Raw genomic sequence first — 26,294 nt, 5'->3', positions numbered from 1 at the left:
TTTATGCTATCAAAAAGGAAATTATGGGAATGAAAATCAGGTAATGTCTCAATGTCTTCCATTCACAACTTACTGTTCCGATACAGTTACCTTAGAAAGTTGTCTTGTAGCTCGGTCATTTTCTGAGGTTTGCTCTCTTATTGGGAACGTTGAAGCGGTGGTAGTTCTCAGGTGACATTTTCGGACGTGGGTCAGCATTTGGAGTTTTTGGAGGGCTCGAAGAGGAAGGAGTGAGTCGGCCGGGTTGGAATACAAGAGGCTAGTTGGGTACAGGTACGGCTTGCGAAAGACGGCTTTGATACACCTGTTCTGTATCACTTGCAGGTCATGGAGGTGTACAGCATAAGCAAGTCCCCAGGTCGTGACAAGGTAGTTTAAGCGGGAGTGGACAAGGGAGAAGTATAACTTTTTGAGGCAACTAATAGGCAGGAACGATGACAGCTTCCAAAGTATTCCGCAGATTGGAGCTAGTTTCTTTTTCAACAGGTCGATGTGTGCTAACCAGCTCATCGTGTCATCAAGGGTAAGACCAAGGAACGGGTACTGGTTAACTTCTTCAATCTGTTGGCCGTTGAAGACTACAGGCTGGCGAGCTGGGAGCTGCTTCCGGGGTGATCGAATCAACATGTACTTTGTCTTGGACAGGTTCATGGAGAGCAGGTTTGTTTGGAAATAGTCGTCAAGGAGTTCCAAGTCCTGGGTAATCTGGCGTTGAATCAGAGCACAGTCTTTCCCGTGGTAGAAGACCGAGGTGTCGTCGGCAAACAGGCGTGTTGTCCCCTTGAGTTTCAGCTTCCCGATGTCGTTAATGAAGAGCAAAAACAGAATCGGTCCAAGGTTGCTTCCTTGCGGGACGCCAGTTACAACAGGACTGAGCGTACTGCGTACTTGTCCGAGCGATACAAACTGGAGTCGGTCAGACAAGTAACTCTCAATAACTGCCTTGGCTACACCTCGTATGCCGTAGTTTTCCAGTTTTTCCAGTAAGAGTCTATGGTCGATCGTATCAAACGCCTTCTTTAAGTCGATGAACAATGCTCCAACGAGTTCTCTTTTGTCCAGCGAGTCGTAGATGTCATCTACTAGGTTACACGAGGCGGATAGTGTGCTCAGACCCTGCCTAAAACCGTATTGGTGGGCGTAAAGGAGCTTGTGCTGAGTGATGAAGTCTACAAGTCGCGAAACAATCAATTTTTCAATGACTTTGTCCAGGATGGAGAGACAGGATATCGGACGATAGTTGTTTGCTTCCTTTTTGTCACCCGACTTATGCACAGGTGTAACACGGGCCACTTTCAAGACAGCAGGGTAGACTCCAGTTTCAACTATTTCGTTGAATACGTCAGTCAGCAGGTGCGCGAAGAAAACGAAGTTTGCTTTCAAGAAGGAAGCGGGAATTCCATCTGGGCCGGGGGATTTTTTTGGATTCAATGCATTGATGAGGGCGATTGTCTCGTTGATTGATGCTGGTCTCAGGAACAGGGAGTTTCCCTCAGGTAAAGCAGATAGGGTTCCAAATTTGTGGACTTCACGATCGCTGTTGATAGTTGCTGCAAGGTTGGGTCCCACGTTGCTGAAGAAATCGTTGAAGTGTTGAGCTATCTGGTTCGAATCCGTTGTCTTGTTGCCGTTGATTAGCAGTTCGGTTGGGTAAGCGCGAGAGCTGTTCTTCCCCATAGCTTCGTTGATGACCTTCCACGACGCCTTTTGATCACCGGAGGAAAACTGATTACTGTAGTAGTTCCGCTTGCATTCAGCCTTCTCTTTCTGAAGTTTCTTGGAGACATGCGCCAGCAGTTCGGACAGGTGGGCATCATTCGGATTACGCCTCTTCCGCTTCAACGTGTTATCTTTTATTTGGATAAGCTTCCATAAGTGGAGCGTCATCCATGGACAGTGCCCTTTGACATTGACCTGGGCTTTGACAGTGTGGTGCTCTAATCAACACTCTCCACGCTACTCCAGATCAGACTGACTCTGTTGATGTTTACTTCCCTAATCCCTGTCCTCAACCTCACATGACAGCTTACCGCTCTTCGCTCAGGGCTGTACTCAATCACCCCCACTGACATTGGTGTCAGGGCCGTACTCAGGTACCACATCTCTCCCTTTTTATAATAGATTAGATTTACAGCTTTATCCTATTATTTCTGGATCACAGTTTACAGACTAGTAATAATAGATAATTTTTAAGATAATTTGCAGTTGAGTCAAGAGCCTTTAAGTAAGAACTTACAGGTATACCTGGTTTACATTGCCACTAATTTCCTCCTCATACCAAACGCTAAGTCGACCCTTACCCTTACTTGGCCCTTACTCCTTTTTAAAAAAAAAAATCTGTGTTGATCAATAAGGCCTTCCATTACAAAATTCGCATCCGTAGCCAAAGTTTAAATGTTTGCTTTACCGGCTTTCCCTCCCCGTTTTGTTACTATTGTTCTGAATTTGAACATCAACCCATTATAAAACTAGGGGAAATTCTCATATGTTTGGCAGGTTAAGCACCCGCTTCCAACTTCATCCAATTTGATGACTTTCACTATTTAAATAATTTTTTTGTAAAACTTGATAGAAACTTGCTTGCTCACTTTTCTATTTTGCTATTTACCACTCGGTTTCAGTTGAAAACCCTTTTTATGAGCTGTAATTGATCGTCAAAATGCTGACATGCCAACATTAGAGGCACGATGGAATTGGATGCTGTTCCCCTATCTGCTTGCATCTAAGTTAATTTGGTTTCAAGAGCTCTTTCTGTTCTTTAGTTCATTATAGCTTTATACAGTTTATCTCTTAAAATTTCTATTCTTGGGCAAAATCATGATATTTTTCGAAATTTTATAAACTCTTCATTTTTCCTATTTTTGCTAATGAGGTGCGTTTTTATTATGTAATTTTTTTAACCTTTTTTTTAATTTCTGGTTTCATTTTAATTTCATTTCAAATAAAATCTAACAGTGAAGGATCACACTCTACCGAACTGCTCTAATTTGACTTCCATTAGTTCGACCGAATGCTTTTCTAATTATTTCAAATTTTGATTATGTTTGGTCTAATCATTGCACTTCAATGCTGTCTACTAGATTTTTTTTTATTACTCTGAGAATTTTCCCTGTACCATTAGATTTTGTTTTTTTTAGCACCAGCAAAATTATGCAGTGTGGAAAAGCTAAAAAAGTAGTTCTCAGCATCGATTTACCAGTCTGTTTGACCTTGACAATCTATACAGTTGACGTTTTTATCATCAAATGGTCTTGAAACTGTTTTATTTGAGATAGTAATTTCACTTTAAACATGATTTGAATCAAACAGTAGTTTTTCAAAACCGCAGTCGACACTGAGGGAATCATTATAGTTTTCAAACCTTCCGCATACCAGTTTAACAAAAACTCTATCATGCCTGTACGGGAATCGAACATTCGATATTTGAATTTGCAATTTATTCCATTTGTTTTAGTGTTTGATTATTATTTTAACGAATTTTGGGTCCTATAATTAAGCCCTATTGTTGATACTACTGTTCACAACGACAAAGCCTACTTTTACCAGTACTTTGTACGTCCACCAAAGGTTCAAAATGGATCCCCAAAAACATTTTTGAAAACTTAACATCGCGGCCCCTCTTGACAGCTTGCTCCAAGAGGACCATAGTCTATCCATGGTAAAATGTTGTCTTGTCAATTCCCCTTTTTTCACTAAGATCAAACAAAGCGATCAAAAATGGTTTCAAGCGTCTTTTTTTTTACCGTTGAACACAAAAAATTTACTCAAGGTTTGAGGACCCTATTATGTATTTCCGGCCTCTAACTACGTGCCAACATTCCTAGTATTTTCAGAAATTCTTTTTTTTTTGTGCAGCAGTCTGTTTCCCTCAACTTTGTCTTCAGACTATTTTTCTTTACTTTATGTGTTTTGAGAAACCAATCCTCTGAAGTTCACAATCTAATTGTCTAAATAACGTGGATTTAAGAACTTCCCGTTACTATTTTGTTTTAGATTGTTTTTTTTTTTTTTTTGTTTATTGACTAACTGCTTGCATTTGACCAAAACAACACCCTGATAATATGATGTTACACCCGAGCTTAGTTAATCTCACCTCAAAGTCAGCCAGTTAATTACAGCTTTTGAGTCTGCCTTTTTGTATCTTCTTTGAGACTGTATTTTACAGTCTTCTAACAGATTGGTTATCATAGGCCGTTTATGAAAACCCAGCTTTCCTCTTGTCAGCTTTTGTAGGTATTCTCTTTTTAAAGAACACCTCATTTGGAAATACCTCATCCGTCTTCTTTGAGAACTCTCTTTTGACTCCGTGGAGACTCCTTTTTTTTTTTTTTAAAGTCTTCTTTAAGACTCTTTCCTTTTAGTCTCCCTTAAGACTCTATTTTTTTTTTAAGTCTCCCTTGAGACTATTTTCCTGTCTCCCTGGCAGTGTTGAAAATCCGACGACTATTATTAATTTTGCGATTAATCGCTGCCTGTTACACCTCACGAATAAGACTGCTGAGAATAGTCTTGATTCTCAAATTGCCACGACTAGCTGTCATTCTTCAAGTGTACAATCGCTGATTGTAACAACCCATGACTGCTGGCGGTAAATGGGGAAGATTGTAATCAGATCGTAGTAAGTTGACGACTAAACCCAATCGTCTAGATTTGTATTTGTCTCTGTCTTACCCAGCGATCAAGTGGCAGTCATGAAAAACGAGATCCAAGCATACTCGGAGGGCCTTTCTTTAGGCAATCTTATTCGCTAGAAAAGATTTTTTTTTTTTGCAACCTTGCTCCCTGGTGAATCTTTTCTAAAATCTCAATTGAGACAAGTCCCTGTCTTCCACGAGGTTCTTTTCTAAAGTCTCCCTTGAGACTAGTTTCTTCTAAAGTCTCCTTTGAGACTTGTAGATTGTCTCCATTTCGATTATTTTCTAAAGTCTCCTTTGAGACTGATTCTTTGTCTCCATTGAAACTCTTTTTTTTTTTTTAATCTTCTTTGAGACTGGTTCCTTCTCTTCCTTGAGACACTTTTTTAAAGTCTCCCTTGAGACTGATCCTTGTCTTCCTTGAGACACTTTTTTAAAGTCTCCTTTGAGACTGATCCTTCAGTCCTTCTGTGGTTTTTGAATCTTTCGTGACCACCAAGTTTCAATCACCCTTGAGACTGATCACTGTTTACGGGACTCCGTTCAAACATTACGATTTTCGTATCATGCAAACGGAAAACTTTTTCTTTCCCTGTATTTGTTTACAAGAAAAGCAAACTCATTCCGTGTCATCTACGAATTCTCATCAAAAAGATCCCATAGATCTCCATTTTCCAGACGCTCTTTCCATTTGGAATAATTACGCAAACTACCCGTACCAAGGGCAACGAATTACCACTCACAACACTCCAAGGAATCGTCAAAAACCACTGAGAATGCAGCTGTATCCATCTCGGGCTTCCCTTCACCCGTCATCGGCTTTTCTTCTGCTTGGAACCGTTCTTTTATCACACTAAACTTTTCAATCCGGATTCCAAGCCTTGGGTGTAGGCGGAGGACAACGGAGCCTTGCCCCTTCACCCAACGAAAACCCACAACCACATTTTTCTCTACTTTTTCCTGTGAACAATAAAATCACAAATCACTCAGAATCAATTTTTCCTCGTCGCCATTGTGGTGCTCTAATCAACACTCTCCACGCTACTCCAGATCAGACTGACTCTGTTGATGTTTACTTCCCTAATCCCTGTCCTCAACCTCACATGACAGCTTACCGCTCTTCGCTCAGGGCTGTACTCAATCACCCCCACTGACATTGGTGTCAGGGCCGTACTCAGGTACCACAGACAGTTCTCGTACATTGGGGCAGTAGGGTATTGTAGCAGTTAATTACGTGAGAAAGCTTCTGATCAGCTGTTAAGGTTTGCGGCAACGTTGTAATGCGATCGAAGAACAGTTGGTTGAGACGACGGTGATCAATGATCTGCTTCTCCAGAGTTCTTTTCAGGATCGGTTCAACCCTTCTGAATGTGGAAAGGACCACACAATGGTCACTCAAGTCAGAGGGAATTGTTTCATTGGTAACCGAGTGCGATAGTTTCTCATCACATATCACATGGTCCAGAATATTACCACTCGCCGGTCTCGTTACAAAAGTGTTCGTAACCACCATGCCGTACGATGATAACAGGTGAGAATACTGCTGCACAATATTGATCGAGGGTTTGTTTACGGGAATGTTCATGTCACCGACTATGATACAATCGTGACCATTTTTAGTTTTCGACAAGATTTGATCCATCTCGTCAAGGAACCGAGTAGCACCAAATGACGGTGGCCTGTACACAGCATGGCAGTCTATACGTTTGTTTAAGGAACGTAGCTGGCAGTGTATGTGATGAAATCCGTCAGCTGTTCGGTTCTCGAGTACATCCATAACAATATCGTTCCGCACGAACACAGCCAAACCTCCGCTCGATTCATTACGACAGGAAAAAGTTGCGATGTATCCATCCAAGTTGTAAATACAAGTTCGATCTGCCTTCAGGAAGGTTTCACCAAGCACCAACACATCGATACGTTCTCCATACTGCTGCAGCATCTCCCGTACACCATCAAACTTGGCCAGATCGTTCATGCCCCGTATATTTAGTTGAAGAATTTTCAGAGAAACAACATCAGTACAAAATTTATTTACAATCCACTGTTGCATACATTCAAACTCAATATTACAATACATAGACATAATTAAAGTAGTTTACAGTAAAAATCGCTTAGCAGCTAGATCAACCAGATCACTACCATCAACGTTTCGGGTCCGGCTCGGCCAAGATCGACATCGAGAGATCAGTTGAGTGTAAGAGCGACTCATCACGCGACCTTTTAGACTGCTGCAGTTTGCGGACATCCAGGAGGCTGCGGACCTTCTCGACCTTCGAGTCTGACGATTTTTTGGTGAGAATTACCCCGTCTCGACCTGGCCAGACATACTGTAAGTCGGCTTGTTCCTGGAGAGATCTGACGTCCTTCAGTAACTTCATACCGAAGCTGGTCATCTCGTCGCGAATGATGATTCTGTTCGTCGCAGGGCCCGAACCAGCACCTAGAGCAGATGTAAACAGCAAACCGTGGTTCTTCTTCTTTGCGAAGAGGTCCTCCTTGTGTTGTTCTTCTGCGAAGACGACTCGAATCGGCACGGATTTACTGGTTCGCTGGGAAGGATCTTTCGACACCAACCGAGTAGCTTCAACGATAGCATCCTGCGGTAGTTGACATTTGACGGCAGCTGCAATTTGGCGCACGAGTTGTTTGGTGTCCTCAGTTTGGGTTGTTGGTACGCCCAGAATGACAGCGTTTTTGATGAGCGCAGCTCGGTTGACTCGATCAAGGCTTAACTGCAGGTCGCTGATTGTTTCGTTGGTTTGCTTCTGGTCACTCTGGAGGTACCCAACGTCCTGTTTCACCTTCACGTAGTCCCGCTTTACAGACTTGATCTCCGTGACGAGTACCTCGATTTGGTTCCCAACGTAGGTGTTGAACCGTTTCAGCTCCCCCATGGTTTGTTGGATATCATGCATCTCGGTGTTTGTTTTGCGTACCTCGATGAGAATTTCGCTCATGACTTTGTCGTCGATCCCGCTGAACAGCGTTGGATTCTGGCAGCGATGATGAATTTCACAACATTGCACTGAGCAGAAGTAGGGCTTCGCTCGTAGCGCAGCAGCTGATGACCCGTACACTCCTTTGCATTCTGTGTGTTCACTTTTGTAGCAGTTGGCACAGGTGACAATTTTGGTTGCCTCAGGCTCGGCAACTTTACACACCGCGCAAATACTCGGGTCGGCAGACATTTCCACCGAATGTTTTTTTTACAAACAAGTGGGGGCAGCGATAAGTGACAGACAGTAATAACCGGCGAACTAGTACTGCATCAGCGAAAATTCTGGAACTTAAGCTATCATCTTATTGACTGTTAAGTATCCCTCGTTTAGCTGGTCTAGATCATTGTAATTGTATCTTGAATCTCTTTAATTATATTGCAAGTGTGTTGCATTTCTAGTACCTAAGCTATTTCCTGTACGACCCTATATAAACCATTGTTACACTATTGTATTCCTCTTTCCCGATCCAGCAGTTGAAGAATAAAGTTCAAAGGTAAAAGTGAAATAGTCTTTTAATTCCGCACAGAAAAGACATTGGCGACGAAGGAAAATAGCAACGAGGTTGCTGGTAACGCGTGGAGTAGTCGAGTAAGTAGAGTGATCGGAAGGGAGAAGTTTGCCGTGGACGCCAAAAACCACGTGCTGTGTGATCGTTGTGCTCAAGGTCAGTGCCATGACGAAGCCGGAAGAAGAAGAGAAGAACGCCGGCGCGGCGGAACACGCGATGAAGCTGATCGGAACGCTGGAGAATTTCGTTCCCAGTGCGGATTTTGATGACTACCTCGAGAGAGCCGAAAACTTTTTCGAACTGAACTGCATCACGGATGATGAGTTCAAGCGGAAGCTGATCGTCCATTTTATTGGCTTGCCCGCGCTGAAGAAGCTGCAGCAGTTGCTGTACCCGAAAACCCACAAGCAGTCGACGTACAAGGAGGTAACCGACAAGCTGAAGTCGTACTTCAGTCCCCAGAAGAACCGGATCGCCCAGTCCGTGGAGTTCTTCAAGCGATGCCAGCACGAGTACGAGAAGGTCGCGGATTTCGCGGTCGAGCTGCAAGCCCTGTCGAAACACTGTGTCTTCGAGCAGTTCCTCGACGCAGCCCTGCGCGACAAATTCATCGCCGGTCTACGGAACGCCAAAATCCAGGCCGAGCTGATGAACAGCCCGGACAACACGAAGTTCGATGAAGCAGTCACGAAAGCCAAGAATCTGGAGCAGATCGAGGAGGACCAGCAGAAGATGAAGGCCAAGCAGCAGTACGCCAACCGAGTCAATGGCGGAAACACCAACCGACGAAACCGTTCGCAGTCCCGGAAGCCGGAGCAGTCCGAGAGAGGCCAGCGCAGCAGTTCGCGAGGCAGACCCAGCTCGCGAGGAGGACCACGTGGCCGCAAGGATTTCCGTTGCTACGCTTGCGGAAAGAAGGGCCACATGGCGCGGTCGTGCTGGAGCAACAAGGCGAACGTGGTGAACCGCAGCGACGACGACAGCGTGGTCGACTCTGACGACGAGGTCAACCACGTGGTGAACGTTCCGCTGTTCAAGAGGTTGTGACTAGACGGTAAGTGGCTGGAATTCGAGATCGACTCGGGGGCATCCTATACTATTATCAGTGTGCACGATTACAAAGAAAATTTTGCGCGCTTGAAGCTGCAGAAGTGTGAAGTGAGGTTAAGGGTTATTTCGGGCACGATGTTGAACATTGCGGGGTCAATACGAGTGAGAGTGAAGTGCGATGGCCGATCGTACACGATGACCTTGATCGTGATCGATGGGAAAAGTACGTTCCATCCGTTGCTGGGGCGAGACTGGTTAGATGTGCTGTACCCTGAGTGGAGGCAATTTTTTGAGAACGAGGTCGCAGAGGTCGACCAAAGTGAGGTTAAGTTGGACAGTACTCGCGCCACGTTGCTTTCTAACCTCAACGCACGCTATCACGACTTGTTCACCAAGAACTTGGAAGAACCAATCGAGACTTTTGAAGCTAGTGTGGTTCTGAAGGAGGACGCCAGGCCGATCTTCTACCGGCCGTACGAAGTTCCGTTTGCCCTGAAGGAGAAAGTGTCCAGTGAGCTGGATAGGTTAGTGCGTGAGAAGATTTTGGTTCCGGTCAAGCACAGTGAGTGGGCATCGCCGATCGTGGTTGTGCCGAAAGCAGACGGTAGTGTACGGATCTGTATGGACTGCAAAGTGACCGTGAACAAGGCGATCTGTACCGAACATTATCCTTTGCCTAACATAAGTGATGTTTTTGCGAACCTAAGTGGTTACCGGTACTTTGCGAAGATCGATCTGCAAGGGGCGTACATGCAGGTTAGAGTGTCGGAGGATTCCCAGAAGTATCTGGTGATCAACACGCACAAGGGACTTTTTGCCTACCAGAGACTACCCTTCGGGATCTCAAACGCGGCCTCCGCGTTCCAGTTTATCATGACTGAGGGCATTTTGAAGGGGGTAGAAGGAGTCCAGTGTTATCTAGACGACATTTTGTTGGGAAGTGAGACCGTTGAGGGGTTAGTGAAAAAAATTCACGAGGTTCTGGGACGGCTGGAAGAGTTCAAGGTCAAGGTGAACCTTGAGAAGAGCGAGTTCTTGGTCAAGAAAATCGCTTATCTTGGGCATCAGGTTTCTGAGAAGGGTCTCAGTCCGTCGGAGGAGAAGGTCAAAGCGATCGTAGATGCACCAAGGCCGAAAGATGTGTCCCAGCTGAAATCGTTCCTCGGAATGATCAACTACTACTCCAAGTTTGTCCCCAATCTGTCCGTGAAGTTGTGTCCCCTGTACGCGCTGTTGAAGAAACGTTCAGTTTAAGTGGTCTGCTGAGTGTGAAAGTGCGTTCGACAAGTGCAAGAAGCTCCTGTTGAGTAACCGACTCCTAGAGCTGTACAACCCTGATCTACCGATCGTGGTCGTGTGCGACGCGAGCTTGAATGGCGTGGGAGCCGTTCTGTGCCACAGGGTTGATGACGTGGAAAAGCCCGTTTTCTACGCGTCGAGCACTTTGTCCGCTGCTGAACGAAACTACCCGAATCTGCATCGAGAAGCTCTTGCCGTGGTCTTTGCCCTGACGAAGTTCTTCAAGTACATCTACGGTAAGCAGTTTACGGTTGTCACCGACAACAAGCCGTTAGCAGCCATTTTGGACCAGAAGAGAGGTCTGCCGCCGTTGGCCGCGGCGCGGTTGCAGAAATACGTGTATTTGCTTTCGATTTTCGAATTTGGGATCGTGTATCGCAAGGGGTCGAAGATTCCAAATGCGGACGCTTTGAGTAGACTACCGGTTTCTGGTACCACCGGGGTCGACTCGGAGATTGCTGAGCTGTTGAGCGTGACCGAGGAGTCAGCCATGATCGATCTGGAGGTCATAGGCCGGGAAACTCAGAGAGATGTTCTGCTGAGTACGCTTTTCCAGCTGGTGCAAAGTGGGTGGGACGAGAGTAACGTACCCGCCGACCTGAAGTTTTACTTCGCAAACCAGAGTTGTCTGTCGTTGTTTAACGATTGCGTACTTTATTCGGAAAAAGTTATTGTTCCGAAGTCTTGCCAAAAACGTGTTCTAGAGCTGATGCATGGTTGTCATCTTGGAGTGATCCGGATGAAACAAGAAGCTCGACGGTACGTTTACTGGCCGGGGTTGGACAAGGACATCGAAGAATTCGTACAGCGGTGTGAGGTTTGCAGTAAGACCGGAAGAATGCCGAAGAAGGTTTACTCGAAGTGGCCGGAGGCAAGTAAACCGTTCGAGAGAGTCCATCTGGATTTCTTTCACTTCGGTGGAAAAACGTTTTTGATTGTCGTTGACGCCTACTCGAAGTGGATCGACGTGAGGTTGATGAGTAGAACCGATTCAGATTCGCTGATTAACGCTTTGAACTCTGTGTTCCGTATTTTTGGGAAAAGCGATCTGATCGTCAGCGATAACGGACCACCGTTTAACAGTCAAGCATTTGTGGACTACGCGAGACAGATGAAGATTGAGTTGAAGAAGAGTCCGGCGTATTCGCCCGAAAGTAATGGTCTTGCGGAAAGGGGGGTCCAGACAGCCAAAAGCGGTTTGAAGAAACTGATGGCTGATCCGAAGTACGGTAGCTGTAAGATTCCGGAACTGGTTGAGATTTTCCTGTTTAGTTACCGGAACAGTTACTGCCAGGCGCTAGGGTGTTCGCCTGCAAGCAAAATCTTTTCTTTTGTGCCAAAAACCGATTTGGACAGCAATTTGAAGCCGGAGCAAGAAAAGGTTAAGAAAAGGGTTAGATTTGATCTGCGGGTCAAAGAGAAGATCATTGATAAGCGGGAAAGTGTCAATGAAAAGCCAAGGGTCAGGAAAAACGACGATTACGCTGTAGGAGATCTTGTGTGGTACCGTTGTGAGTACAAGACGATGAGATCTTGGTTGGAAGCTGTGATCGTGGGTGTTAATAGCAAGAATACATACTACATTGAGGTGTCAGGTAATACGAAGTTGGCTAGCAGGAACCAACTGAAGAGAAGAGTTGTGGAGAAAAACGATTATATTTACCCAAAAGTTGAGCCCAATGTAATTGTAACACCTAAGAAGAGATACAAGCGAAGGAGAGAGAAGAGTTCACCTCTCAAGACACCTGAACGACCTGCGAAGTTGCGTAGGAGTAAGCGTGTCAGGAGAAGACCAGAGAGATACGAAGTTTTTAGATTCCACAAAATGTAATTTTGAATTTAAGCGGGGAAGTGTTAAGTATCCCTCGTTTAGCTGGTCTAGATCAGAGTAGTTGTATCTTGAATCTCTTTAATTATATTGCAAGTGTGTTGTAATTCTAGTACCTAATCTATTTCCTGTACGACCCTATATAAACCATTGTTACACTATTGTATTCCTCTTTCCCGATCCAGCAGTTGAAGAATAAAGTTCAAAGGTAAAAGTGAAACAGTCTTTTAATCCGCACCGAAAAGACATTGACAACTTATGAGTAAGTGTAACGTCTTACTACGCTTCCCAATGGAGTATATTTACCAGGAAATTAGGAACTTTTCCCTCAAGATTCTTGCACTGTCCATACACCGGCATCCAAGATAACACGTTCACCTGTCCTCCGCCTCGTGATCTTCACTTTTCACGTAACTGCAAATACCACGAATCAGTTTTTCCTCCTTAAAAACTGTTAGTTTCAGGACACTGTAGAAAGTGATGTGCTCGTCACTTGCAGGGTGGCAGCTAAATTAACTTTATATAGGGGGCGACCCGCTGGCGGACCAAGCTACAGGGGTGGACGAACCGTATATGAGAGGCGCATCGAGAGCGAACCAAGGCGGTTGGGGCTTTTTGAGCGGATGAATTTTATATGGGGGCGTATCAAGGGCGACCCGCTGGCGGACCATCCTATAGGGGCGGTTGAACCATACAAAACGGCTTACACAGAAAGAAATATTTCTGTAAATTTACATTATTTATCATGTACCAAAAGGTATCATGATAAATGATGTATATTTACATTAGGTTCATTGGAAATTTACATTATATTCATTGGAAATTTACATTACTTTTGAAAATTTACATTAGTTTTGAGATTTACATTAGTTTTGGAATTTACATTAGTTCAAATCAACTAATTCTGATTGGCCAGTGGGAATGAGAAGCTCGACTTGGATTGCAGTAGGAAAAGGGTGTGGCCTATGTTCTATTTTAAAATGAGTGAAGCGGGCAGCAAAAGGAAATTATGATTTTAAAAAGTTGTTCCACAGGTAGGGGACGCTTTCTCGTCGACGGCCAAGTGGAATAACGCTGAACTGGAATCGAACAGACGACGGGTAGGATGTTTGGTGTTACTGCTGCTACCCGCTGCCGACTGAGCCATCTTCGCATTTTATAAACGAGCGGCTAAAACATCAACTTGCTCAGGTCGAGACACAGGCAGTGGGCCAGCGAAATATGAGAGCGATAGAAAGAGAACCAAATATAACTATTTTTAGTTCGGGTAGTTTTGAAGTCAACGTTTGGCAGAAATACATTGGATATATGATTTACATTAAATAGGAATTTACAGGAAGCCGAACACGGGTAGAAATTCATCAGATTTGAGTTTCCATGCTCAACGTTTCCATTAGATTCATGATTTACATTAGATTTAGATTTACATTGGAGTAATTTCCATGACTTTTTACTCTTTACATCATATTTCAACATTACATTGAGTGAGTTTACATAAGAAACAGTAATTACGTGCTGTGTAAATTTACATATTTTTTTCTGTGTATGTGGGGCGGATGAACGGCGGGTGAAACATTTCAAGGCAAACCTGGGTGACCCCGGGGCGGGTCGCTGGCGGACCAACGTCTCGATAAAAAAACTGATTGTGCGCCAAATTGTTGCAAATTTTATCCGCCAGCGGGTCGCCCGTGGTCCGCCAAATTAAACGCCGGCGAATCGCCAGAGCGGTTTGGTGGTCCACCAGCGAACCGCCGGCGGGCTGCGCCTCTCATATACGGTTCGTCCGCCCCTGTGGGTTGGTCCGCCAGCGTGTCTTCCTTGATACGCCCCCCATATAAAATTCATCCTCCCAAAAAGCCTCAACCGCCTTGGTTCGCCCTCGATGCGCCTCTCATATGCGGATCGGCCACCCCTGTAGGTTGGTCCGCCAGCGGGTCGCCCTTGGTACGCCCCCATATAAAATTCATCAGCCCAAAAAGCCCCAACCGCCTTGGTTCGCTCTCAATGCGCCTCTCATATACGGTTCGTCCGCCCCTGTAGGTTGATCCACCAGCGGGTCGCCTTCGATAAAATTCCCATATATAGTACATCCGCCCGAAAAGCCTTGGACCACCCTCAATTCGCCTTTCATACAAATTTCATCCGCCCAAGCAGGTTTCTTCAGGATTCTATTGAGTTGTTTCAAGTTCATCTAAAACTGAAAAAAACACAAAGTGCCTTATATAGAAATGCAGACGTTTGTAGATTCTTGTGTGCTGAAATTTAGAAATAAAACAAAAATATGAAAAAAAACTAAATTTTCAAGCACATTCCCTGCACATCCAGCTGAGTTTTGTTCTCAATCCAAATTACGTGCGTTGTTAGTTCATTGAGGTGAAATAAAGAAAAAAAATAAAGAAACAAAATAATATATTGATGAGCAAATTTGATGCGAAGATTTTTCATTTCCTGGAAATAAAAATAATTCTTGACGTGCAAAAAACTAAATTACCGTCAGTAGGGGTGACTATGGGTCAAGAAACGATACACCTCTCGTAATTTTCACAATAACAAAAACAATTTAAATAACATCAAAAATCTTTTTTCGTAGAATTGTTCTTAGAGGGGTGACGTTGGGTCAAATGAAACTAAAATGATGCTCAAATACAAAGATATGGTAAAAACAAGTCATCCAACAGTGTTTCTTGTTCGAGGTAATCGTATTGACATGCTAAAATGTTTGAAGTAGATATTTTCAAACATTTGGGTACTTTTTGATAAATTCCAACAAAAATTTTAAAAAGTTTATTTTTCGAGAGGTCATTTTTGGCCAAAAACGTACCTCAATTTTAGACATTTGTTCGAGGAACGAGATTTTTTCAGCAAAGTCATTTTAAGATGTTCCTTGCACAACCCTTTTAACAGAATTTAGTTTTATAGAGTAATCTACGTGCGTATGTATTGCGTGTACGTACTCGAAAATAAAGTGCACTCAAAAAACGTTTCACCACATAGTTGCATGAAAATTCCGGTAGCAGCCAATTTTTGGTCCCAAACACCGTTTCACATGAGTCATGCAACTACCACAGTACATTCACGTCAATCCTACTTGCTTCCAACGCAGCCTACACTAAAACAACTAAATTTTACGTGAAATTCTTGCCTGAAAACTTGGAGGCGTGGCTTGCAGTCAGCTGATTTGGGTTTGCATGGAATTCATGCACTAAAAATAGTGTTCACCACAATAGACAAATCCAGCGAAAGCTCAACGCTGCTTTTTGATGGTGAGAGATTTGACAGCTCCCATACTAAATGTCTCGATTTTCATACTTTTTGTTAATTTTCTTCTAAAATAAAATACTTAACATATGAAAACTATATATTGGAGAGTAGCAGCCCAAGACCGAGCTCAGTGGCAGCGCATCTGGAGACAGCTCATGACCCGGAGGTTGTACGAGCAGTAAAAGTAAAGTAAGTAATGAAAACTATATATTTTTGGTGCCCAAAATTCCTGCTGAATCGAATAGTGTACTTATCTCAATTGCAAATTTTTCGAACAGTTTTTATTTTAATAATATTCTAGACACATTTTGTGCACCAAATCAATCAATACTTTTATCATAAAAAATCATTTTATTGCTTAAAAATTGAGTTTTCCTGAGCTCCCATATTCAAATACATGGAAGCTGTCATTTCTAACACCATTGGCCACCTAGCGGCCATTTCAAACTGGATACGTCTATGTTGCATGAAAATATAGGTGATTTTTTTCCATGTGGTTGTTCATGCGAAATCTACGTGAACCTCAGGAGTCTTGGTTTTTTTAAATTTTCAAACGAACCAATACATTCATGTGTAACAACACAAGAATTCACGTCAAAGTTGCAACAAATTCACGCAGCACCTACCTTCTCAGAATGTGACCATCACATGATTTTAGAGGTGATTATGGGGGTTTTCATTCATTTTTTTGTTGCTTTTGGTGATTTCTGAGCAATGAAAACATGGAGTTGAGTTTTAACTTTTTTATTTTCAAAATATGTCGATTTTTATGAACACATATCACAACACAGAAAATAATACTTTCAATCACTTATCACAGTATTTTTTTTGCAATAAATCCTCCGACATCAGCCACTTCTGAAGCACAGGCGAATAGTTCACGATTCCGGCACGCTTGCGGTTTGGGTGTAGTCTAGTCAGCAGCGGTTCTCAACCTTTTCTCCATGTGGTACCCCTTTCAATTTTTCGGTGGCCAGAGGTACCCCCTCTGTATTTTCCCAGATTGGTTTTAATTATAAAAAAAATCGATTTTTTTTATCTTCGATACAATACTACATAGTTTTTTCAATAAAATTTCTTTTATCGTGATTCTTACTGAAACATAACAAACTTAACGCTCGGTCACAGAGTTAACTCGCATAATCAAAGAACTGTGTTTTCCTGTTCCCGATGTCATTAATTTTGTTCACGTATACGCGAACTTATCAAGAACCGAGCAGTTTTTGCTTTTATCATTTCTACCACTAGAATCGGGTGCTCACCTCAATATCATTAATTGAACTGACAATATCTAGACTGCGAATCCAAGAACCAGGGCAGGGTAAGTTATAAAATCGTCTGTTAGGTTCTAATTCCAATATATATTGCCTTTCTACGCATAATTGTCCCATGTCCCATTTTGGACGATTCTGAATTTTTAACAAGTTTAATTTGTTTTTTTTTTTCAAAATTATAAGGTTTGGATTTTGCTCTGGGCGGAAAGTTGTTAAATTTTGCTGGAGACCGTTTCCCCTTTCTGGACGTCGAGTTAAAGAAGAGAGGGTAGATAGAGGTTTGCTATTGTAGTGTGTTTGATGTGTATGTGACGATGATGTTAGAAATATGGTTAGGTGGGGAATTGTGATTGAAGTTTGGTTTAGTTATTGGGGTTTGAAAGAATGTGAAGTTGGGTGGTGTTAATTGTGTTGGGGTAATGGATATATTTATGGTTTTGAAGGTATGTGAATATGTATGTAGAAATGTAAGTATGATAGTGAAGGGGGGAAAGGGGGTGTAGTGTGGGGGAATTGGAGTGAGATTATTATAGAGGGGAAAGTTGGGGGGTATGGTAGGGGAGTTGTTGAGGTTGAGGAATGGTTGAAGAGTGGGAGGGTAGGATGGGGGGGTGGGATAGAGTGGAGGTATTTAGATAGGGAGTGTAGATATAGAAGGTAGGGGGGTTTGGGGGATTATGTATTGATTAGTGGGAGTGGGTGGGAGGTTTGGAGTGTTGGTGTTGAATGTGAGGTGGGGGAATGAAATTTATGGGGGATTGATTTGGGTGAGAAGGATTGTTGGAATGGGGGGGTGATTGAGGGTAGAGGGGTGTATGTGAGTGATAATAAGAGTGTTGAGTAGTTTGGAGTATGATTTGAGTGAGTGGGGAGGTTTTGGTGGGAGATGAGATTAGGTGGTGATTTGAAATGATGAGTATATGTTTGGTGGGAGAGGGGTTAGGTGGGGAATTGTTTGGGATAGTGGATTGGGGATTATTGGGGTGGGATTGTAGATGTATAGATATTGATTGGGAGGTTGTGAGGAGGGGTGGGGGGTGGGGATAATTTGATGTGGTTGAGAGAGTAGAATTTATGGGAGGTAAGTTAAAGGATGTGTTTAATTGAATGGAATTTTTTAATATTGAGGGGGGTGATGGGATGTAGTTGGGTGTGATGGTAAGGATATATAAGGGGTAGTGGTAGGGTGGGGGGGGTGGGATGGAGGGGGTTGGGTGGGGGTTGTGTTGATTTGATTGATGATTGTGTGGGGGAGTTGAAGGGGGGAATTAAAGGATTTTGCAGGGGGGGGTTAGGTGAGGGAATTAGGTGGGAGGGGGGAAGGATTATTTTGTGTGGTAGGAGAGGGGTTAGATTTGTGGAGGTGTTGAGAGTGGGAAGAGAGGTATTAATAAGATTATGGATGGGGGTTGACAACAAGGATCCGTGCGGTGCCTCAGGGATGTCTTGGCAGGGGGGATATTGGGGAGGATACAATCGGCATGTGTTATGGGTAGGTGGGACGTTTGCTTAATGGAGTTGTGGTGATGGTGGTATAACAGCCGCGTCGAGAACCTCACTCAGATGTGGCGAGGGATGGGTTTAGGGGGGATTGAGCTGGAGTCGTGGGTCGGGATGAATGGGGGGGAAATTCAGTGTGTCCAAGGACGGCCTGGAGGTCAGGAGCGTACCTTCGCGTCAAGAGCCCGTGAAACCGCCGAAGGCTCCCAAGAACGATTATGAGCTGGGTCGGGGAGCAAGGCGGGATCCGAAGGTACTTAGGGCCCATGGGGGTTGGGGGGGGTTTCGAAAAGTAACTATCGATGGCGCCGAAGATGTCGGCGGCTTTGGTGTGTTCCTCCAGTGGGTGGCAAAGCAGCAAGTTCTCCTCAGGCTGGGTCCCGTTCATGTATCGTACAATCACAAGCAAAATTGCAAGGTTTGCGACATCCGTACTCTCATCTACCTGCATTACGAAACCGGCGCTTCGTTGGAGTCTCGTGATGACCTCAAGCTCGACGGCTTGGGACATATCGTCAATTCTGCGATGAACAGTTGAATTGGACAAAGGTATGTTAGAAATTTTGTCCACGGACTCATCGCCTAGAACGGTTTGAACGGCATCTTTTATGCAGGGATAAACAAGAGTTTCGCCAATCGTGTGTCCTTTCCCAGATTTTGCGATGTTATAACTGATCTTATACGACGCTTCAACATAAAGTTGGTTTTCTCGTTTGGATTTGTTAAAATGATCCGCTACGGTCGGTTGTTGCATATTTTTAAAATACTGGTTTGACTTTCCCACCAAAGTAGGATGTTTTCGTGCCTGGTGACGGATGAGCAGCGAAGGTTTCATGCAGCTATTCGCAAGCACTTCATTGCAAACGACGCACTTGGGCTGTTGATTATCCTCGTCGCCTATCCACGTGAATCCAAATCCGAGATAACTTTCAGCGTACTTTCTCTTTTTATGTATATTTACTTTGCGCACCTTAAAAAAAAGGTCCAGTTAATTTTAATAAAAATCCACGACTTATTGATAAAAACTCACTTTTTCAGCAGGTTGGATCGTTTTCGATGGATCTTCAATAAATGGTCGCTTTTTAGACACCGTACCTGTCGGCTTCGCAACACCGAAATCGGCCGTGAGCACATTCCAGTGAGGAGTTCCATTAGCAGCACCTATTCCGGAATCAGAGCTGCTTGCGTCGTCCGTTAGGCCACCGCTATCGGCCGGAACGTAACTAGCAGCTGATCCAACAGCTTTCGTAGAGCACATTCCGGTGAGGAGTTCCATTAGCAGCACCTATTCCGGAATCAGAGCTGCTTGCGTCGTCCGTTAGGCCACCGCTATCGGCCGGAACGTAACTAGCAGCTGATCCAACAGCTTTCGTAGAGCGCGGAGAATCACCAAGAGCCGTCTATTAACATTCCAACGCCCAAGGCTCCGAAAAAGTTGGAACGGTAACTTCAACTCGCTGGTTCTCGGGCATAACTCACCCAATCAAGACGATTCTTTTTTCCAGTGATTTGTTAGGATGTCTAGATGATCCTAGAACTTTACAGAACTCAATTTGATCAAATCTGTAATTTTTGCGATCAAAAACATCGTTCCAACTTTTTTTTTCGCGTGTAAAAAAAAATTCGCCAAAAATTCCGCGGAGGCAGTCTTTTTGAAAAAGTTGGAACGATGTTTTTGTTCGCAAAAATTACATATTTGATCAAATTGAGTTCTGCAAAGTTCTAGGATCATCTAGACATCCTAACAAATCACTGGAAAAAAGAATCGTCTTGATTGGGTGAGTTATGCCCGAGAACCAGCGAGTTGAAGTTACCGTTCCAACTTTTTTGGGAGGCTTGGGCGTCCGTGTAAGTTGGACATGCGTTGGGCGTTCCAGTGTTAAGAGAGAAAAAAGGGAATTTAACATAAAATACATTTTTTATAGGCCATTTCTTACTCTGAGATGTTTATCCATTGATTTATCATTGTTCCGAACAGAACCGGTTGCAAACCAGCGCAGGATTGGTTTGTTGAGCTCGCGATCCGTTTCGATCGCATTTGTTCTTGAAGTCGACACCTCGGTATCGGTGCAGGCCGTACCATCCGTGACTGTCCGCTGCGCGACATTATTATCGATCGCCGAACAGCTGAGCTCCGCCCGGTGAAGACTTCTTGCGGTAGACTCACTTATTCCGGAATCAGAGCTGGTCGTGTCGTCCGCGACTGCCGGTGTTAAGACACCGTGATCGGCCGGAGCGTAACTGGCGGCTGATCCATCACCGGGAGCCGTCTATTAAGAGAGGAAAAAACGAGTTAAGCATAAAATACTACTTTTATAGTTCAATCTTACCAAGCCGAGCTCCGCTTGAAAAAGACTTCCAACGGAAAGTACACTTTTTCCAGTTCGCTCCGTGCCTGCCGGATTTAGGACACTGGAATCGGTCATAGTACAGCTGAGCTCTGCCCGGTGAAGACTTCCTGCGGTAGGCTCACTTATTCCGGGATTAGAGCTGGTCGTGTCGTCCGCGACTGCCGGTGTTAAGACACCGTGATCGGCCGGAACGTAACTGGCGGCTGATCCATCACCTTTCGTAGATCGCGGAGAATCACCGGGAGCCGTCTATTAAGAGAGAAAAAAACGAGTTAAGCATAAAATACTACTTTTATAGTTCAATTCTTACCAAGCCGAGCTCCGCTTGAAAAAGACATCCAACGGAAAGCACACTTTTTCCAGTCCGCTCCGTGCCTGCCGGATTTGCGACACCGAAATCGGTCATAGTACATATGAGCTCCGCCCGGTGAAGATTTCCTGCTGTAGACTCAATTATTCCGGAACCAGAGCTGTTCGTGTCGTCCGCGACTGCCGGTGTTAGGACACCGTGATTGGCCGGAACGTAACTGGCGGCTGATCCAACAGCCTTCGTAGATCGCGGAGAATCACCGGGAGCCGTCTATTAAGAGAGAAAAAAGGGAATTTAACATAAAATACATTTTTTTTATAGTCCAATTCTTACTCTGAGATGTTTATCCATTGATTTATCATTGTTCCGAACAGAACCGGTTGCAAACCAGCGCAGGATTGGCTTGTTGAGCTCGCGATCCGTTTCGATCGCATTTGTTCTTGAAGTCGACACCTCGGTATCGGTGCAGGCCGTACCATCCGTGACCGTCCGCTGCGCAACATTAATATCGATAGCCGAACAGCTGAGCTCCACCCGAAAAGGACTACCACTTGTTCCGAAATCGGTGCTTATCGCGTCGTCCGTGCCTGCCGGTTTTGCGACACCGAAATCGGTCTCCGGACATTTGAGCTCCGCCGGGTGAGGACTTTCTACGGACGCAATTCTGTCCCTTGTGCTCGTGCAAGCAACGTTCTTGTCCGCTGACTGTCGGGAAACACAAGCTTGTTGATTTCCGTTCAAATCGCACGAACTGGCACTTCCATCACGAGGATTTCCTCGATTTAACCATGCTTGAAGTACTGCGGCGGATTTGGCACTTTTTGCTTTTTCATGAATGCGTTTTTTTTTCGGAGGATCCATACTTTTACGAACACGTTTTTTCACTGCAGCAAAGCAAATGATACGACAGGTTTTTTTCCGCATCAATGACAAGCACCCCGTGAACGTTTTGTAAAAAGTGCACAGATAACTAAAATCCATACCTGCCAAAATAATTTAAGCACTTCTCATACGATTTCATTCAGTCTAACTCGGATAACCAAAAAATGGTAATCTAAATCGAAGTGAAAGATTCATTCGAGAAACAGCATTACACTTTTTTCAGTTCACTTTTACACACTTTCATTGGATTTTCTAGTTCAAGTATGATAACACGAAAGTGTGTAATCCATTACACGAAAGTGTGTAATCATACTTGAACTGAAAAATCCTATACAAGTGTGTAAAAGTGAACTGAACTGTGTGTAATGTTGATTACCAGTGTAAGAAAATTTTAAAAAATATTAAAATTAAACTCCATATTGCTGGCAGATCAAGACCAGAGGGCTTTTGTTAATCTGATTTGGTTAACCGCGGTGGATTTTCTTGAAATAATTCGAACTGTCAAAAATCCACCAAAGGATCTACCGGTGGATACTTTTCTACCACAGTTTTTTGTGTGATCAATGTGGTAGATGTTTTGGTGGATTTTTGACAGTTCGAATTATTTCAAGAAAATCCACCGCGGTTAACCAAATCAGATTAACAAAAGCCCTCTGGTCTTGATCTGCCAGCAATATGGAGTTTAATTTTAATATTTTTTAAAATTTTCTTACACTGGTAATCAACATTACACACAGTTCAGTTCACTTTTACACACTTGTATAGGATTTTTCAGTTCAAGTATGATTACACACTTTCGTGTAATGGATTACACACTTTCGTGTTATCATACTTGAACTAGAAAATCCAATGAAAGTGTGTAAAAGTGAACTGAACTGTGTGTAATGTTGATTACCAGTGTAAGAAAATTTTAAAAAATATTAAAATTAAACTCCATATTGCTGGCAGATCAAGACCAGAGGGCTTTTGTTAATCTGATTTGGTTAACCGCGGTGGATTTTCTTGAAATAATTCGAACTGTCAAAAATCCACCAAAGGATCTACCGGTGGATACTTTTCTACCACAGTTTTTTGTGTGATCAATGTGGTAGATGTTTTGGTGGATTTTTGACAGTTCGAATTATTTCAAGAAAATCCACCGCGGTTAACCAAATCAAATTAACAAAAGCCCTCAGAGTTTTATTCTGCGATTAGAAAGAGAAAACAACATTTTTTTTAATCAAGATGTAAACAGCTAACAAGCGAAAGAGGCGCGAAGCATTGCGGGATAGCGTTTTTTCACGGCCTGTTCAGCCGAAGCCGCCATTACAGGTAACTATTTTCGGTACCCCCTGAGAGCTGTTGTGGTACCCCCAGGGGTACATGTACCCCAGGTTGAGAACCGCTGAGTGGGACAGTTTCGTTCACGTCCGCCATTCGGGGCCAGCTCAAATTAAAATTGGCCACAGTGAGAAACCGATGATCGCGCTGAATTTTCTGGCTTCGATGCCTGGAAAATAAGAACACAGAAAATTAATGCAAAAATTATCAACAATGGTGCAGAAAATACTTACAAATGAATCTTGAATTGCTCCGGTTCTTAAATCAACCAAGAAAGAAAAATAACTAAAATCTTGATTCCGTGCCCGACTGAAACCATGTTTAGCTGTTGAGAATCACCAGCAGACTGATTGTCCTCAGACTTGCTGGCTGGCTCAAAATTTTCAGACAGGAAAATCATGCAACTCTGCACGTCGTCGTCACTTTTCACCACAATGTTGCATGAAATGGTGAGTGGATATTTTCCATACCACTTTGCTTGCGAATGTGACATGAATTCCATGCAAACCCAAATCAGCTGACTTCCAAGCCACGCCTCCAATTTTTTTTTTTTCATAAAATTATTTTTATTAGGTCCTTTTCGGTACTGGGACCTGGTTAGGACCGAGTCGGCTTTTGTAATTACAAAAAACTTAATAATTACAGAGGATCTTGTGTGTAAATGTTAGTGGGAGGGGAGCCGATTACTCGCGGCCTACTCGGGGTTAGTAGAGAAGGGATTGATGTTAAAGACAAGGCGTGGGATGGGAAGGGGGATTGTGTAGGGGTCTTGGTTGGCTCTTCTGGCCTTTGCGTTTTGTCCTCAGCCGCAACTCGGTGTCCAGCTGCTGAGGCGATCTTGCTTTGCTTCCGGTGCAAACCAGAAACGACGGCGCCTCCAATTTTTCAGGCAAGAATTTCACGTAAAATTTAGTTGTGATAGTGTAGGCTGTGTTGGAAGCAAGTAGGATTGACGTGAATGTACTGTGGTAGTTGCATGACTCATGTGAAACGGTCTTTGGGACCAAAAATTGGCTGCTACCGGAATTTTCATGCAACTATGTGGTGAAACGTTTTTTGAGTGCAGGAAAATCATGCAACTCTGCACGTCGTCGTCACTTTTCACCACAATGTTGCATGAAATGGTAAGTGGATATTTTCCATACCACTTTGCTTGCGAATGTGACATGAATTCCATGCAAACCCAAATCAGCTGACTTCCAAGCCACGCCTCCAATTTTTCAGGCAAGAATTTCACGTAAAATTTAGTTGTGATAGTGTAGGCTGTGTTGGAAGCAAGTAGGATTGACGTGAATGTACTGTGGTAGTTGCATGACTCATGTGAAACGGTGTTTGGGACCAAAAATTGGCTGCTACCGGAATTTTCATGCAACTATGTGGTGAAACGTTTTTTGAGTGTGTCACATTCGCAAGAAAAGTGGTATGGAAAATATCCACTTACCATTTCATGCAACATTGTGGTGAAAAGTGACGACGACGTGCAGAGTTGCATGATTTTCCTATCTGAAAATTTTGAGCCAGCCAGCAAGTCTGAGGACAATCAGTCTGCTGGTGATTCTCAACAGCTAAACATGGTTTCAGTCGGGCACGGAATCAAGATTTTAGTTATTTTTATTTCTCGGTTGATTTAAGAACCGGAGCAATTCAAGATTCATTTGTAAGTATTTTCTGCACCATTGTTGATAATTTTTGCATTAATTTTCTGTGTTCTTATTTTCCAGGCATCGAAGCCAGAAAATTCAGCGCGATCATCGGTATCTCACTGTGGCCAATTTTAATTTGAGGCCGAATGTGCGCAGGTTCATCGGGACCGGTAATCAAGGTAGCCAAGGGAATCAAAGCAGGCCGAGGAGATGGAGACGAAGGCGCTGGCCCCGAATGGCGGACGTGAACGAAACTGTCCCACTAGACTACACCCAAACCGCAAGCGTGCCGGAATCGTGAACTATTCGCCTGTGCTTCAGAAGTGGCTGATGTCGGAGGATTTATTGCAAAGAAAAATACTGTGATAAGTGATGGAAAGTATTTTTTCTGTGTTGTGATATGTGTTCATGAAAATCGGCATATTTTGAAAATAAAAAAGTTAAAACTCAACTCCATGTTTCCATTGCTCAGAAATCACCAAAAGCAGCAAAAAAATGAATGAAAACCCCCTCCCCCAAAACCCCCATAATCACCTCTAAAATCATGTGATGGTCACATTCTGAGAAGGTAGGTGCTGCGTGAATTGTGCAGCGACCTCAAATTTAAATCATTAAATTTGTCCATTTTTTGATCCTCACCACAGTTCTGACCATGCGCGCTTACGCATTATTTACGGGTAAATAATTTTACCCGTCGACTCGCGTTGCGCGACAAATAATTAAGCTTATGTACAGGTGTGGATCATGAGTCATGACCTGAAAAGCCCTTTATTAAATTTCGCCAATTATTAGGCAATCAAAAAAATGGTTAAGCTTTCAATTATGAATGTGCGATGTTATGTTCCACAGGGGAAATTGAGGGTGTGGCTTAACCAAATTAATTGGCATGTTTGTTCAATGGAGAATTCGACCTTCTCATTATTGACCTACATTTTTGAGAATGTTTGAGGAACATAATTTTGATATTCCAATAACATAATTTAAAGATTCACGACAAAGGTTCGAACTCATGACTTCCGATTTTGAGGTGTACTCACGACACCATACGGAAAGTCATGAAGAATTGCAGAGGTCTGCATAATTTAATTCATGAGGTTCATCGATGCTTCTCATCGAAACGGACCACTTTTAGCAGAACAAAATTTAGTAGAGTTTTCGGGGACTGACTATAAAAACCCAAAATTCTTGAGGAGGTTAGTTAGTTCCAGTTCTTGTTCCAGTCCAGTTCCAGTTCCAGAAGACGCCCCAGACCAGCCAGACCCGCCAGCAGCCACCAGTAGCAGAGGCCCCAGTCCAGCCGGACTTAGCGGTGGAGGCCGCAGTCCGCCGGGACTTAGCCGCCGTGAAGAGTCCAACCGGGACTTTGAGAAGTCCGCCGGGACTTAGCCGCCGTGAAGAGTCCGTCGGGACTTAGCCGCAGAGAAGAGTCCAC

At 43.7% G+C, this 26,294-nt stretch overlaps 4 protein-coding genes and 1 long non-coding RNA gene across 7 annotated transcripts; 3 read left to right on the top strand and 2 right to left on the bottom strand.

The window, feature by feature from the left end:
- The first annotated feature begins 8,309 nt into the window (after window positions 1-8,309).
- On the top strand, window positions 8,310-9,191 carry LOC120429052 (paraneoplastic antigen Ma3 homolog). The gene has a single exon (XM_039594193.1). The coding sequence runs from the start codon at window positions 8,310-8,312 to the stop codon at window positions 9,189-9,191; it is 882 nt and encodes a 293-aa protein (XP_039450127.1).
- A 138-nt stretch (window positions 9,192-9,329) lies between these two features.
- On the top strand, window positions 9,330-12,520 carry LOC120429051 (uncharacterized protein K02A2.6-like). Its single transcript, XM_039594192.1, has 3 exons — window positions 9,330-10,400; window positions 10,444-12,088; window positions 12,510-12,520. Exons 1-3 carry the CDS (start codon window positions 9,330-9,332, stop codon window positions 12,518-12,520), a joined length of 2,727 nt encoding a protein of 908 aa, XP_039450126.1.
- Window positions 12,521-12,695: 175 nt separating this feature from the next.
- On the bottom strand, window positions 12,696-19,518 carry LOC120429050 (zinc finger BED domain-containing protein 5-like). The gene is made up of 3 exons (XM_039594191.2): window positions 19,387-19,518; window positions 18,614-19,326; window positions 12,696-12,735 (listed from the first exon to the last, which is right to left on the bottom strand). The coding sequence occupies exons 2-3, from the start codon at window positions 19,189-19,191 to the stop codon at window positions 12,696-12,698; spliced, it is 618 nt and encodes a 205-aa protein (XP_039450125.1). The 5' UTR covers window positions 19,192-19,326; window positions 19,387-19,518.
- Window positions 19,403-22,527, bottom strand: LOC120429054 (uncharacterized). Its single transcript, XM_039594195.2, has 5 exons — window positions 21,351-22,527; window positions 21,018-21,287; window positions 20,687-20,956; window positions 20,294-20,626; window positions 19,403-19,756 (listed from the first exon to the last, which is right to left on the bottom strand). The coding sequence occupies exons 1-5, from the start codon at window positions 21,996-21,998 to the stop codon at window positions 19,580-19,582; spliced, it is 1,698 nt and encodes a 565-aa protein (XP_039450129.1). The 5' UTR covers window positions 21,999-22,527; the 3' UTR covers window positions 19,403-19,579.
- A 221-nt stretch (window positions 22,528-22,748) lies between these two features.
- On the top strand, window positions 22,749-25,446 carry LOC120429057 (uncharacterized). 3 transcript variants are annotated; one of them, XR_008211821.1, is made up of 3 exons: window positions 22,749-22,798; window positions 23,124-23,210; window positions 24,941-25,446. It is a non-coding gene; the product is annotated as an uncharacterized LOC120429057 (long non-coding RNA). The 3 variants fall into 3 exon arrangements; XR_005607203.2 differs by lacking the exon at window positions 22,749-22,798 and adding an exon at window positions 22,814-22,891 and having other exon boundaries at window positions 24,941-25,445; XR_008211822.1 differs by lacking the exon at window positions 22,749-22,798 and adding an exon at window positions 22,836-22,881.
- The last annotated feature ends 848 nt before the right edge of the window (window positions 25,447-26,294 follow it).

This window comes from Culex pipiens, chromosome 1 (assembly GCF_016801865.2).
Source record: "Culex pipiens pallens isolate TS chromosome 1, TS_CPP_V2, whole genome shotgun sequence".
Lineage (NCBI taxonomy): Eukaryota > Metazoa > Arthropoda > Insecta > Diptera > Culicidae > Culex > Culex pipiens.
The sequence above is the reverse complement of the archived record's forward strand: the minus strand, read 5'-3'. Positions and strand labels throughout refer to the sequence as shown.